Here is a 13660-nt window from a genome sequence, read left to right as displayed (position 1 = left end):
ACATTCCTGTTCACTGTAATTTGTTCTGTGTTCACTCAAGAATCACAAGCGATATTTTTTAAATTTAATTCATTTAATATTTACTCAATGGTAAAAACATTGGCAAGTGGATGGCAAACTTTGAACATTTCAAATTTTTATTGAACATAAATTAAAAAAAGAAATTGTAGGTAAAAAAATATTTAACAGGTTTAGAAATTCTTTATACAACTATGTACAGGCAAGGATCCATTTGAGCAGATAAAGTAACAAAGCTTTGCGTGTCAGTTATTAATAAAAAAACAAAACATTCTTCCACAGCATTCAACCTTCAACCTAGTATCCTATCTACATTAGCTGGGTGTGGCTGCACACAGGAGAACATGAGCACAGAGAAAGGTGGCCACCTAATCTAACAAATAATTGCAGGCATAATAGCAAGTCAGTGTTTAATAGTAACTGATGTTTTGTTTTCTTACTATCAAGACGTAATGTTTCGAAAGATTGAACAATGAGGAAAAGAGGAAGCTGTTGTAATTAAATTAATGTTGCTTCATTAACACATTTGAGGTAGTACACCTGTGAGAGACAAAGAAACAGGAGGAAGAGGGTGCAAACAAACAAACAAAAAAAAGATTAACTTCGAGTAACTCATGACTCCGCAATAGCCTCGGGTCTATTATTCAGCCTTCACTTACAAATAGAAAGTTAAAAGCTCAAACACATTTATTTCCATCAGTTTGTTGAATACACATTTATTGTTCAAATATACAAAAATACAAAAAGGATATATAAGGGACTGTGCAGAGCGAGATCACTATATTCAGATTGAACCCTGCAGCAAGGAAACTCTCCCTCATAGACCTTAAAATACATAAACAGCACAAATAAAGAGGAAAGGTGGAATAAAAGCTCACAGCGTCTCTGCTGTCACAAATAAAAACAGGAACTGACTGAGTGAGGGGTGGGAAGAAAAAAAAAAGGTTTGGGTGACTATATATTAAAACTACCTTTTGGGTTAAATGTCACCAGCACCTAAAATAGGAGTCCCTGCTCACAAGACTTGGTAGTATCCAGAGGTTAAAATGTAGCTGCACTACAGTGTACACGAGGTGCTTTGAGTTGAATTGTTTCGCTCCAAAGTAAAACTTGTCCCGTCTGCTGCGACACCAGTGCTGCCAGAGAAGGTTTTGTCAAAGTAAGGTGCTGCATCACTTCTCTGTGACCTTTTATTTACAAAAAAATCCCCAGCAGAATAACAGATCCAGTAATAGCTGCGATCAGATTATTAAAGTTTGCACCAATTGTAGCTGGTAATAATCGCCCCAGTTCCAGCAGAGGCTACTGACATATTCAACAATATAAAACTGAAAGAATGTGGTGGTGTATGGGGTGGTAATACAGTACACTAATCCCAAAAAATATGCAGTTTTCTTAATTAAACTGCACTTTTTTTAACAGACCAACAATCCAGCAGTCCAAAAATCACATAAATAATCCCAAGATTTGACATATGGCTCTAACCAGGTGACCTTTGACAGCAGTTCAGAGGACAGAAACGAACACACGGCGTCCTCCGTCAGTCTATAAATTAAGATTCCAACAAAGCCAAGACACTCAGTAGATGCAGGTCTTTGTATGTCGCCATTATCAGTCCATCAAAGTCCGCCTCCTGAATTAAGTGCATTAAACAAGATGGCTACAGGTACATTGTGTGCGTTTATGCGTGTGTGCGTGTTGTACTAGTTCAGGAAGCGGCGGCAGCGTCTCGCCCCACAGTTGCAGTGCAGCTTGTTGTTGTCGTCCTCGATGGGGAACTTGTAGTCGTACGTCAGCTCCTCTCCGCGGTAGATCTTCCTCAGGGCGAAGATGACGATGTGCTTGCGTCCGTCCACGTTGATGACGCGGGAGTAGCAGTTCGGCTCGCACGAGTGGTTGATGAAGCGAGCCGCGTTGCCTTGCATCGTCGCGTCCACCACGTCGAAGTCGTCGATGCGGAACATGTAGCAGCCGATGCCCTGATGGAGGGAGATTAGAGGGGACGTGTTCGGCTCATTTTCAGGTTCATACTTGTTTTTTGGGTTTCTGCTAGAACATGTTTACATGCTTTCATGACTGGATACGGGCTGTGAGTGGGTACTTCCCCAGTCCTAACATAGGCATGGAAATCTCAGTTTTTCCAATACGGAAACTTTAAAAAGGGTTAATTATTTTTTAGTTTCCAATCGATTCAAAAGCTACGTTATACAGGTGCATCTCAATACATTAGAATATGATGGAAAAGTCCATTTCCAGTAGTAAAGTCAAATAGCCCCAACCAAGTATTGAGTGCATATAGATGGACATACTTTTCAGAGGCCAACATTTCCATATTAAACATACTTTTAAAAATTGGTCTTTTGTAATATATATTTTTTCAAAACACTGAATTTTAGGTCTTCATTAAATGTAAGCCATAATCATTATAATTAGACAAAATTAAATAAATTAAGACATTAAATGTTTAATTCTGTGTGTAATGGATCTATATTATGTGTTATTTTCACTTTATTTTTTCATGAAATCAAATCATTGCACATTTCTATTTGCACAGCTCCTTCCCTCATTTGAATAATCCATATTTGTACTTTTGTTTCTACTGTTTATTTAATTTATATAGTTTTTAAAAAGTGTTTGTATGTTGACTTTTCTATTCTTCATATTTGCTATTTATGCTGCTCACACTACTTGTTTTCTTTAATCAATATTTATATTTAGTTCTTTGTTCTTTTGCAACAAGCAAATCCCTTGTATGTGAAAACTTACTAGGCAATAAAAATAATTGTGATCCTGTTGTTGATACTACCATTTTTTGCAATATCCATTTAATATACAGTCATGGAAAAAATATTAGACCATTGCTTTCTTCAATTTCTAACAAAAAATAGTTTAATTTAAGAGCTGATATCTAGCCATTTTCCATGGTTTTCTTGATAATAACCAAAATCATTATTAAGAAAACCATGGAAAATGGCTACATATCAGCTCTTAAATTAAACTCTTTTGAGTTTTTTTGTTGTTGTAATCATTATACTTTCTCCAACAAATGTACCTTTAGTTGTACCAGGCATTAAAATGAACAAGAAATTGAAGAAAACAATGGTCTAATATTTTTTCCTTTCCATTCTGTAAAGGTCTTTACACTATTTCCTACTGTTTGTGGTGGAGTCTGCCACTTCTGCACAGTGCCTACAATCCATTTCATTACAGTTTCAGATTAAAGGATTTTACAGGAATGAACATGCAAAATGATCGAGGCAGAGACTCCTGAGTGCAGCAGTGTGTATTGTGTCAACTAACCTTGCTGTCATAATATTTCTCCCGCTTGTCAGTCAAGACGGCGCGGATGACGGTGCCGGCATACTCGATCACCATCTCACCAGCCTCGATGTTCCTTTTGCAGAAAAGGCCGCGACCGTGAATTTCAGATCTGGGGAGATAACAGAACAGGAAAAAGTTAAAATACATTTGAGCTCACTAATTATTTTAATGAAAGCTCATGGCTCCTTTCTTGTCTTTTTGTTGTCACCATTACCTGTAAACTCCGACTGCTTCTTTGGAGATTTTTTCCAGGTGTCTGAATCTCATCGCCATGGGAAGCTCACTGCTGGTGGCTCTCCTGTCAGAGTGAGACAGAAAAGTTGGCATCAACCCAAACATGGCAAAATTACAATCTTTAAAATCCCTGTTCATTATGGTTTGGGATCAAGAAAAGTTGGTACAGATTTAATCCCCAAACCTGGAAGACTTCAGTGGGAATTCATCATCCTCTTCATCGAGGGAGCCGATGACGACCGGGAGCTCTCTGTGCTGCGAGGCCAGGAAGTTGAACATATCGAAAGTTGCTTTCCTGATTAGAGAAAGAAAGGAATCAATTAATTTTAGGGTTATTTAAATCACATAGACAAATAAACCAAACAACAACATTTGAATTAAGCTCATTAACGATTGAAAGCTCTTAAAACCCCAGTTATGACAGAAATGAACTGTGTCTGTACCGCGTGTAGACTTCAGAACGAGCGCAGCCGCTCGGATTGAGGGGAAGCTCTTCCTCGATGTCATCACATCGGTGGAAGCGGAAGCGGTGGCGTTTGCAGTTTGCAGCGCCCTGCAGCTGCTCCAGCAGAAAGATGACCGCATCGTGGACGATGCCGAGCACCCGCGGCCCGCTCATCCCGCCCAGAGGCAGCTGCTTCAGGTGGAAGCCCGCTCGAGCTTCGAGGACGCCGTCGATCACCGCACGCCAGGCAACTGACGCAGGAAACAGATAAGGAAGGTTTGTTATAAGGGAACATAACATGAGAAAAGCTTCCCTCTCAGAGTCCAAAATAGGGTTGGGTACCAAAGTAATCAGTGCAAATGTGAAAAGATTGCAACTCTACTCCAATCAAGAGACTCAAACATGCTTAGAAGATTATTCCTCAGCTGTGTGGTTAGCAACAAGCAGAGCAAACAAGCAGCTCTTACCCTCTATGCTGTTCGCTTTCACACTGAATCCGTCATCACTGGTGATTTCAAAGCGCAGGTGGGGCTGGTTCAGATACGTCCTCTTTCTGTGTTTGGGTGCAGGTACGTCTTCTTCCGAGCTAAAACCTGTAGAATTAAATGAATAGATACTTTTAGAATAATTTAAAAACTACAGTCAAGAAAAAAAAATATTAAACCACCCATGCTTTCTTTAATCTCTTGTTCATTTTAATGCCTGGTACAACTAAAGGTACATTTGTTTGGACAAATATAATGACAACAACAAAAAAAAGTTCAGAAGAGTTTAATTTAAGAGCTGATATCTCGCCATTTTCCATGGTTTTCTGTATTATAACCAAAATCATTATCAAGAATCAAATTGTACCAGGCGTTAAAATGAACAAAAATTTGAAGAAAACATGGGTGGTCTAATGACTTTGTATATAGCAGTATATAATTAGGTTTTAAGTCATTAGAATGTGTCTAGCAAATGTAAGAACAAGATATCTCAAAAAATCACTGAAATGTTTTTTAAAGACACATTAATTACACTTAATTACATGAAATTAGCTGTTCTAACTTTTTCCCCTCACTTGTGCTGGGGATACTGGGAATACTGGAGATCTAAATACACATACAATGTGATGTTACAAACCTGAATAAGGGCCCCAATCAGAAAGGTCTCCGTGGCGAGCGCTGACCCACATGTGCGTTTTACCCTGAATAAGACTGTTGTTTTGTGTGCTTGAGGTTGGACTCTCAATCCGAGGATGCCTGAGCAGAAGAGACAACCAAAAAAGAAAATAAGCAGAGGCAAAAAACTACAAAAATACCCTTGAGGAAAAGTTAATCAACATGTTTTTGGCCATCCAAAAATTTGAAACTAAATCTAAGCTTGTTTTGGCAAGAAATACTCATTAGAGCATGTAAACTGTGGCTTTAAATAGCTGTTGATTACATTTTAAAATAAGCTGTCTTGCAGTTTTGTCCCCAAAACATTGATCTTTAAATTCACATTACCTAATGACACTAATCATTTTCCTCTTTGTTACTCTCACAACTCTAATAAGTAATAAGGCTCTGAATGAGGGGAAGTTAAAGATGAACAAACCTGGAGGGTGCAGGAGGTGCAGGAGGAGCAGTGATCCTTAACTGCGCTGGTTTTCGTGGCATATTCTCCTGGTCCATGTCAAGGATTTCCTTCATTGATGGAGCTTTCATTCTCACTCCACTCGGTCTGCTGGGGAAAAAACAAGAAACATTTTGGTGGCTTAATTGAGATCACAAAAACTCAACCTTAACCGCAGGCTGCTGTGATTTTAACAGCATTACCTGCAGTCTCACTACTGCAGCTTAAAAGCACGACCCCCACTCAAATAAACAGCACAAGCTGCATTTTCACCTCAACACCTGATTTGCTGTGAATGCCAAATGTATCTGGTAATGTATTACAACAACAGTATACACCAACAGTCTTGGTAAATTAACCTACCAAGAATGCTAGAGATGACAGAATGAAAAACCTTTTTGTTATAATTAATTAATTATACAAAAGTGCGCAAAATGCATGCAGCAAATTCAAAATACCCTGTGTAGTTTACCATTTATCTACAAGTGCAGCCCAGGTACAACCTATGCATCCATTGCACACACTGTATGCCTGTAATTTGGTATTTTTTCAAAAGTCTTCATAAAAAAAAGGGAAGAATCAAATCTTTGAATACCTGGCTTCATTCACTTCTTCTGGTTCGCTTGTGGGATCCGTCAAGAAGTCAATCTTGGATTTCTTCCTGGAGGGACGTTCGGACACAGACGACACCCTCTTGACCCTCACCAGGGGGCGTGGTGATGGAGGAGTTGGCTGCACATCGATTGGTTCACAGAGGGAAGCACCGGGGGACTCTGACGGTGCAGCTGGTGACTGATCTGACACGTCTGTGTCCTGGAGCTGTGGAGGCTTTCCCTTTTTCACCTTTGGCTGTTGAGTTTTAGTGAGGATGAGGGGTTTCGTCTTTGTCTCGTCGCGGTGGGTCGCCATGGCTCTGTCAATAATAGCCTGCGCTGTGCTTTCTTCAATACTGGAAAAACCTGCTTCAGTAGAGCTCTCCATGCTGACCGGAGTGGCGAGGGCCGGAGTCACAAGGCTTTTCACAGGCACCACTCTGAGAATGATTTTTTTCTCCGATGTTGGTGTGTGGTTATCGGCAGAAGGGGAGTTTGTGGCGGAGATGCTGGAACGAGGCTTTATTATGACGCGAGGGACTGATCGCTGCAGGGCGTTACCACTGTGGAGAATCTTGGCGATCTGGCTTATTTTATTGTAGGCGGGAGAGTTTGTACTAAGTGACTGATAAGTGTTTGATCTCGGGTCTTTGATTAAAATCTGACCTTGTCGGTTAACCAAAAGGACCTGAGGGGCGGGAGCCGGGGACAGTGACGAGCTACTGGCTGCAGCTTGATTCTGAAGTGTAACTTGCGGCTGACTTCCTGCCCTCGAGTTATCCAAGCGAATGGCGATGGTTCTGTTCTGTGAGGCGCCAGGCTGAACAGGTACGTTTAAGCCGTTGATCACAATGGGGGAGGTGACTGTGCGTGAAACAGTGGCAGTAGCAGGGGATGCATTATTTACAGTCTGCATAGGTTGAGCGGGAATCATCAGTTTGAGTTTGCGCTGCTGTGGAATACACGGTTTTGGCGACAGGCGTCTGTGGTTTGATGAGGGACGCTTGTGCTTCGCAAAGATGCTTTTCGTCATCGCTGGGGGAGATCTTTTGTTTTTACGCTCTGGACATGGACTATCCTCCGGAGAGTAGTCAGGGTCATTCAAATCATCTTTAAACTCTTCAACGGAGTCGGTCGATGAGCAGCTTTCGTCTTTTAAGCCAGCTTTAACGTTACTTGGGTACATCACGCTGCCATCTGAACCGGAAACAAAATGTCCAGTGGTTGAATCCAAAATCACCTCATTTTGAGACGTTTGTGTTGGTGATTCAGAGCTCATCGGGACCACTTCCTCCTGAACGGACATGTCATCATTTGCAAAATCTGTTTCAAAAACATCAGATGGTGGCAAATACTCCGGCTCAGCTGCTGGCTTTGACACAGTGTAAATGGACTCCAGCCTTTTCAGAGCGACCGTCAGCTGTTTAGTCGGTGTGTTATGGTTTGTATGAATCTTTATCTCTTCATTTTCTCCTCCTGTGTGCTGCACTTCATCCTCGACCACCTCGCTTTCATCGCTCTCCGACCCGCCGTCCGCTCCGTCCAACTGTGAGATCGACTGTGTTGAAGTGAGCTGACCCGTGGCGTCGGAGCTGCTGGCTGCGTCACACACCACCGTGCGGGAAAATTTAAAGTAATGGCTCGAGTCTTCATCTCCAGAGTCCTGATTATCTACCTGCATTTCCACATCTTGCACTCCCGCTTCTCCTCTCCCGCCTTGTGCGCCACAGTGAAGCGTCACGTTCTCTGTGAGCAAAGCCTCGTCAAATTCAAGCTTAGCGTTCAGCATGGAGGCCACAGCGACCTCTGTGTCGGTGTCGAACACAGTGTACGGCAGCTCCTGCGCCATCAGATGAGCCACCTCCTCTTCCAGGTTATCAGGGGCGAGTGAGATCCCGTTGGTTGTGGCCACTGCTGCGTCTTCTGCTTCGGAAGACGCAAGGAAGTCTTGAGGAACCTCGGCAGAAACTGGAGTGGTGATTTTAAATGCCTGCCTCCCTCTGGGGGAGTGAGTGATGAGTCCTCGTCGAGGCGACAGCCCTGCAGAAATGCTGGAGTTGGATCGTGGCGGGGAGCTCCAGACGGGCGAGGCGGAGTTTTGTCGTGATAGAGGAGGTGAGGTCGCTGCCAAGTTTGAGGACCTGGGAGGCGAGCTAAACAGGGCGCACCTGGAGTGGACAGTGCCGCCAGAGCGGAGGGTCATCGGAACCGACGGGTCGCTGTCTGTTGGTGAGGAACTGCAGCGGCTTCTTGAGGAGAGCCTGCGAGGCCGACGGGTGTCTTCCAGGTCCCTCAGTGTCAGGACATGATGGGATTTAGGAAGAGTGGACCCTGAGAGCATCAAAAAGAGTGAATATGAGGCAAGGATGCCAATTTATGCAGTCTACTTCAATAAAACAGTAAGATATAATACATATAACACACAAAATGAAGAGATAATGCCTAGCAAAGGTAAAAAAATAAAAAAAAAAGTCAAATATTTCATCTTAAAGTATTTACCTGGAGACGGAAGAGGTCGGGATGATCCTCCTGCTGGTCTCCTGGTCTGAGTGTAACCGGGACTTTTGGATCCTGGTGTGCTGTTTTGTTTAGAGTTGGGTGATGGAGTAGTGGATTTTATCGGGCTAGAGGAAAGGCTTAAACGATCTGGGGACTCCGCATCTGGCAAAGAAGAAAAGGTGTCAAACTAATATATATATATATATTTTTTTTTTTAAAAGCTAGATTTTCTCAATCTTTAAATGAACTTAAACTGCAAAAGAACACAACATGTAAAATAAAAAATACATGAAATACATACATAAACAAATAAATCATCTAAAATAATGAATTAGTCCAAAATATATTAGACAAAATATGTTTTAGTGCACTACTACAACCTACCAAAAAAAGCTGTTTTTTTTTATTTGTTTTTTTTAAACTTGGTTACTTTTTAAAGATTAAACATCAGCTCTTTATTTTAGTTTAAAACATTTCTGTCAGGCAGGCATTCAAATAAAAAAAGTTGCTGCTGACCTCTGTGGTGGTGCGGGCTGTGGGCGATGGTGTGATTCTCTTCTTGGTCCCACCTCGGATCTTGTTCCTCCCCGGGCAGAGGCGTGCTCACTTCTGTCACCTTGCAGGTGTACTTGCAGCGTCTGCGAGGGTCCACAGTGCTCCAGTACAACCGAGAACATCTGGAGAAGGAAGAGGGGAATAACGTGTAAGAGAAGGAATGCCCAAACTAGGGATGGGCGATTGGAAGAAACCTGCCAACTCGATTATCTATAACGTTAACAATTAAACGCTGCATGCATACATGGGCAAAACAAAAGATATATATACAGTACTATGCAAAAGCCTGTTTCGATAACAGACAATTTTATTTTGAAAGGACGAAAAGAAACTTCCTGTAGATCGTAAAACTCAACTGAAATTTAACTGTAAAGATAACTTCAAGGAGTTCAGTGTTTTATGTTTTAGCCCCTGAAGAGGCATTAGGTTAGTTTTCACAGTAATCTTGCACATTTAAGTGTTTGGATAAAAGTACTCAGTAATACATGCTAGCGAGGTTTGATACAGTAAGCTAGTTTTGCTCAAAGAAATACTCTATACTACTGTATTTCTGTGTGTTTTATAATTGTTATTGTAACTTTCAGTTTGCATACTGTAGCTTTATCCAACTTAATTCTCAACTTAATGCTCATTGGCTTATTCACATACGGCCGTGTTTCAGTTAAGTGAGTACTGAGACACAGTCATAGATAAAAGAAAAAAAGAAAAAATACACAGATTCATTAAAAATTCCATGTGATCAACCAAATTGTTAACGACCATTAATCGATCATCCATTAATTATTCCCATACCTAACCCAAACCCAAGTTCCCAAAATAATTCTGTTTTTTTTTAGTTGCAAACCTAGTAAGAGGTGAGATCAGCACTTACTGATAGCCGACTGGATACAGCATTCTTCCATTTGATGACAGCTCTGACAACACACCAAGTTTCTGAATCTGCAGAGAGCCTGGAAAAATGAAAAAGGAAGCGTGATGAGTTCCAGCACATTAAAGGCAGTCTGATATATAGCAGTCATTTTTCAGCCAGACCACAGCCAGATATTCTTACCTATGGTCATGTTTATGGATTCTGGCTCCAAGCCTGTGAGGAACTTTCTCCTGAGATTGATCCCGTCAAAGTCCACGTATACCCGCCGAGGCACTTCGAAGCCTTTCCCAGACACCATCTGGAAGAGTACAGTGAACCATAAATCAATACAATGTGGAGAGAGAAACAGCAGGTGTGAGTTGTGAGACGGTAAACTGAAATGCTTTCCCCTCTGACAGAAATGTTAATTTATGACTTTACCTTCGCAGTGACGAGATCCCTGTGTTTGAAGCAGTACACCTTCCTGTCCAGCTGAAACACGCAGTTTGCCGCACGGGCACACATGAAGTGGAAATTACTCTGGCAGGTGGAAAGACAGCAGCCCACAGTGGCTCCTGACTGCCCACAACGATCACAGCGCTGGAGAATAAAAGGACAAAAACAATATCAATAAAGTTAAGAATCGCATCATAACACTTGTGCCTAGAATGACAAATAAACTGGCTACAATAAAACTTTGTAATTATTCCCTGGTGATATCTTACCAGGTGACGCCCTCTTGAGACCGCACTGTGCACTTGCATCAGAGCACTATTATCCTCATAGACCTCTGCAGACCAGAGGCCGCAGTTAATGTGGGCCCACTCGTTCTGTCCCAAGTACAGCAGCCGTCCTGCATCCTGTCAGGAGGAAAACACATTCATAGTAAGATGGCATGCAAAGAAAGGCAATACAATGTACAGTCACTGCAGACATAATGCATCCTGTTTCTGTGTTGTGGATGTGCTACTATTCTGATAAGTGATTGATAATTTAAGTAAGTTAAAGTAGCACCACAAATATGAAATACATATTAAAAATGGCTGAATATAGTTGTCTTTGGACTGTTGCAGAAAACATAACAATTACCTCACCTCACACTGTGCATTTTTCACTATATATAAAATGTGTTTATAAATAATCTGCATATTCATAGATTAAAAATGAGTTAGTTAGTATGCAGTCAGACAGCTGAACTCACCCGGGGAGCAGAGTCTCCATATTGTTGGCACAGAGCGCACTGCCTCACGTCTTCAGTCATGGAAGTTTCCAGATCACTTTTTACATCTGTTAGGAGGAAAGAGGACAAAATTAATATAAACATTTCAAACCTGAGAAGGCAAAAATAGGTAGAGATTTAGTGTAACCACTAAGTATTAATTTAATTTAACTATTTTAGCTTATTTTATTTCTATATATCCTATCCTACTTCTATGTTTCCATTTTATTTTGCTTTTTTAAACAGTTTGTTTGAACTTTGTATTGTGTTATGAAAACATGCTTTATAAATAAAAAACATAAATAAAATGGTCTTGCTAACACAAATGTAAAAAAAATGTAAAAAGGAATAAAAAATAAAAGGTATTTTTACATTGCACAGTTTAATTTTCTAATACACCACTGTGAATATGCCAAACCTTATGACTTTATTGTATAGGCTACAAAAAAAAAACATGCTATGGGACTAATTATTAATGGTTATGCCCACTGTTTAAAAAGATGCCCACTGTTTAAAAAGATGTGGCGAAATAATCATGTGAAATTGAACAGTTGAATTTTCTTACTTATCAGCCACTGATATATCCTGTATCCTCAAAAATAATATAAAATATCACCCTCTTTTTCCCCCATTCGTGAAACCTTTAAAGATATGATCCTATCCTACTATAAACTGTTGGATGTCAAGAGGTCCTGTGTAAGATCACATTCCTCAGTATACGTGATACAGAACAGGCTGCAATAGTTTCCATACCGTGTGATTTCAGAGGGAGGCTGTGTGATACACAAGGCTGCCGAGCAGTGACGGAGGACAGCACAGAGTCGTTTCTCCCCGCTTGTGGGCCCCTGGACTCTCTGGGCTGGTATGTCCTCTCCAGCCACTGTGCATAGCTGTGCTCCTTAGAAGGAGGGAGGACCGCCTCAGGGAGCATGCCGCTGCAGAGTGAAGGAGAAGAATCAAAGTCAGAGAGGACGTTTGAGTCTGAGCGACACTTTTATTTGACTAAATATTCACCTTAAGCTCCATCTATGAGATTAGGCTCAGATATACAAAGTAAGGGACAAATAAATGTGTATATGTTGAGGGAATAATGCAAAGTTTACTGTACATGGTATTTACCTTGGTAATTCCTCAGAGAACGAGTTCCACTTCTTTAGATTACTTGCAGAAAACCAGCTGAACACTTGCTCAATCACCTGCAAGAGTAAGATCAAAGTAAAGATCAAACATTTAAAGTAAGATCAAAAGGTTAAATTATCACAAAGAACTGTTCTTATTCATGGACATTTTTGAAAACATTTTAATCTGTAGAAGGGCTGCACTATGATGGCCCAAAAGATCATCACTGTGATTTTGATCAATTTTGAGATCATGACTATTTATCACATGGATTTTAGGGACAAAATACAGGTGCATCTCAATGAATTAGACTATCATAGAAAAGTTTATTTATGTCAGTAATTCAATTCAAAAAGTGGAAATAACACATAATATAGATCCATTACACACAGAATGAAACATTTCATGTCTTAATTTATTTAATTTCTTCTAATTACAATGATTATGGCTTACATTTAATGAAGACCTAAAATTCAGTGTCTCAAAAAATGTAATATTACAAAAAACTGTTTTCAAAAGTATGTTTAATGTGGAAATGTTGGCCTCTGAAAAGTATGTCCATCTATATGCACTCAAGACTTGGTTGGGGCTATTTGACTTGAACTCCTGGAAATGGACCATAATATTCTAATTTATTGAGATGCACCTGTATTCTTAATGCAGAGCACCTATTTCACTTTCATGCTGTGCTACATTTCTGCTTATGTACAAATGTTTGCATCAAAATTAGATCCTTATTGACAGAGCATTTCTGTCAGCAAAACAGAAATACATTTGCATGCATAGGATGGCTTGGGATTCAGTGATTTTCGCAATATTATTTTTCTTGGCCTTCATGCAATAACTGCACAGCTGTTTGTGTTGGTTTTCAGGTGGCTGAACACATAATAGAAACTTTATTTATATAGCACCTTTTAAAAACAGCAGTTTACAAAGTCCTTCGACAGACAGCAGTTAATCACACAGAGAATGATGCCTTGAAGCTAAAAACAATTCTTATGTTAAAAGAAAAACAATTAGAGACAGAGCAGGAACAATCACAAGATATTCTCAGATACACAGAAAATAAAAAAGGTAAAAAGAGTAAAAAGTGAAGAAGTAAAATGGAGTGGTGAGATAGAAAGCATTACATAAAAGCAAGTCTATAAAATGGGTTTTATGAAGTGATTTAAAAGAAGTTACTGACTCTTTGCATTAGTTGTGTTGCTTTA

The 13660-nt window shown here is 40.3% G+C and overlaps 1 protein-coding gene across 2 annotated transcripts in view; it reads right to left on the bottom strand.

Moving 5' to 3' along the window:
- Nucleotides 1–119: 119 nt before the first annotated feature.
- Nucleotides 120–13660, bottom strand: part of kmt2ba (lysine (K)-specific methyltransferase 2Ba) — a 36936-nt gene continuing 23395 nt past the window's right edge. The window contains exons 19-36 of one of the 2 annotated variants that reach the window (XM_059349600.1): nucleotides 12450–12526; nucleotides 12084–12265; nucleotides 11313–11398; nucleotides 10837–10971; nucleotides 10553–10711; nucleotides 10313–10430; nucleotides 10133–10211; nucleotides 9223–9383; nucleotides 8707–8868; nucleotides 6210–8538; nucleotides 5597–5725; nucleotides 5141–5259; nucleotides 4486–4611; nucleotides 4017–4269; nucleotides 3758–3868; nucleotides 3554–3637; nucleotides 3319–3448; nucleotides 120–1997 (exon numbers count right to left, since the gene is read on the bottom strand). In XM_059349600.1, coding sequence (XP_059205583.1) covers nucleotides 1722–1997; nucleotides 3319–3448; nucleotides 3554–3637; nucleotides 3758–3868; nucleotides 4017–4269; nucleotides 4486–4611; nucleotides 5141–5259; nucleotides 5597–5725; nucleotides 6210–8538; nucleotides 8707–8868; nucleotides 9223–9383; nucleotides 10133–10211; nucleotides 10313–10430; nucleotides 10553–10711; nucleotides 10837–10971; nucleotides 11313–11398; nucleotides 12084–12265; nucleotides 12450–12526 — 4716 coding nt within the window. In that variant the 3' untranslated portion in view covers nucleotides 120–1721. The remainder of the gene's footprint in view (nucleotides 1998–3318; nucleotides 3449–3553; nucleotides 3638–3757; nucleotides 3869–4016; nucleotides 4270–4485; nucleotides 4612–5140; nucleotides 5260–5596; nucleotides 5726–6209; nucleotides 8539–8706; nucleotides 8869–9222; nucleotides 9384–10132; nucleotides 10212–10312; nucleotides 10431–10552; nucleotides 10712–10836; nucleotides 10972–11312; nucleotides 11399–12083; nucleotides 12266–12449; nucleotides 12527–13660) is intronic. The other variant, XM_059349601.1, reaches the window with a different exon arrangement.

The sequence above is a fragment of the Centropristis striata genome, chromosome 14 (assembly GCF_030273125.1).
Source record: "Centropristis striata isolate RG_2023a ecotype Rhode Island chromosome 14, C.striata_1.0, whole genome shotgun sequence".
Classification (NCBI taxonomy): Eukaryota; Metazoa; Chordata; class Actinopteri; order Perciformes; family Serranidae; genus Centropristis; species Centropristis striata.
The sequence above is the reverse complement of the archived record's forward strand: the minus strand, read 5'-3'. Positions and strand labels throughout refer to the sequence as shown.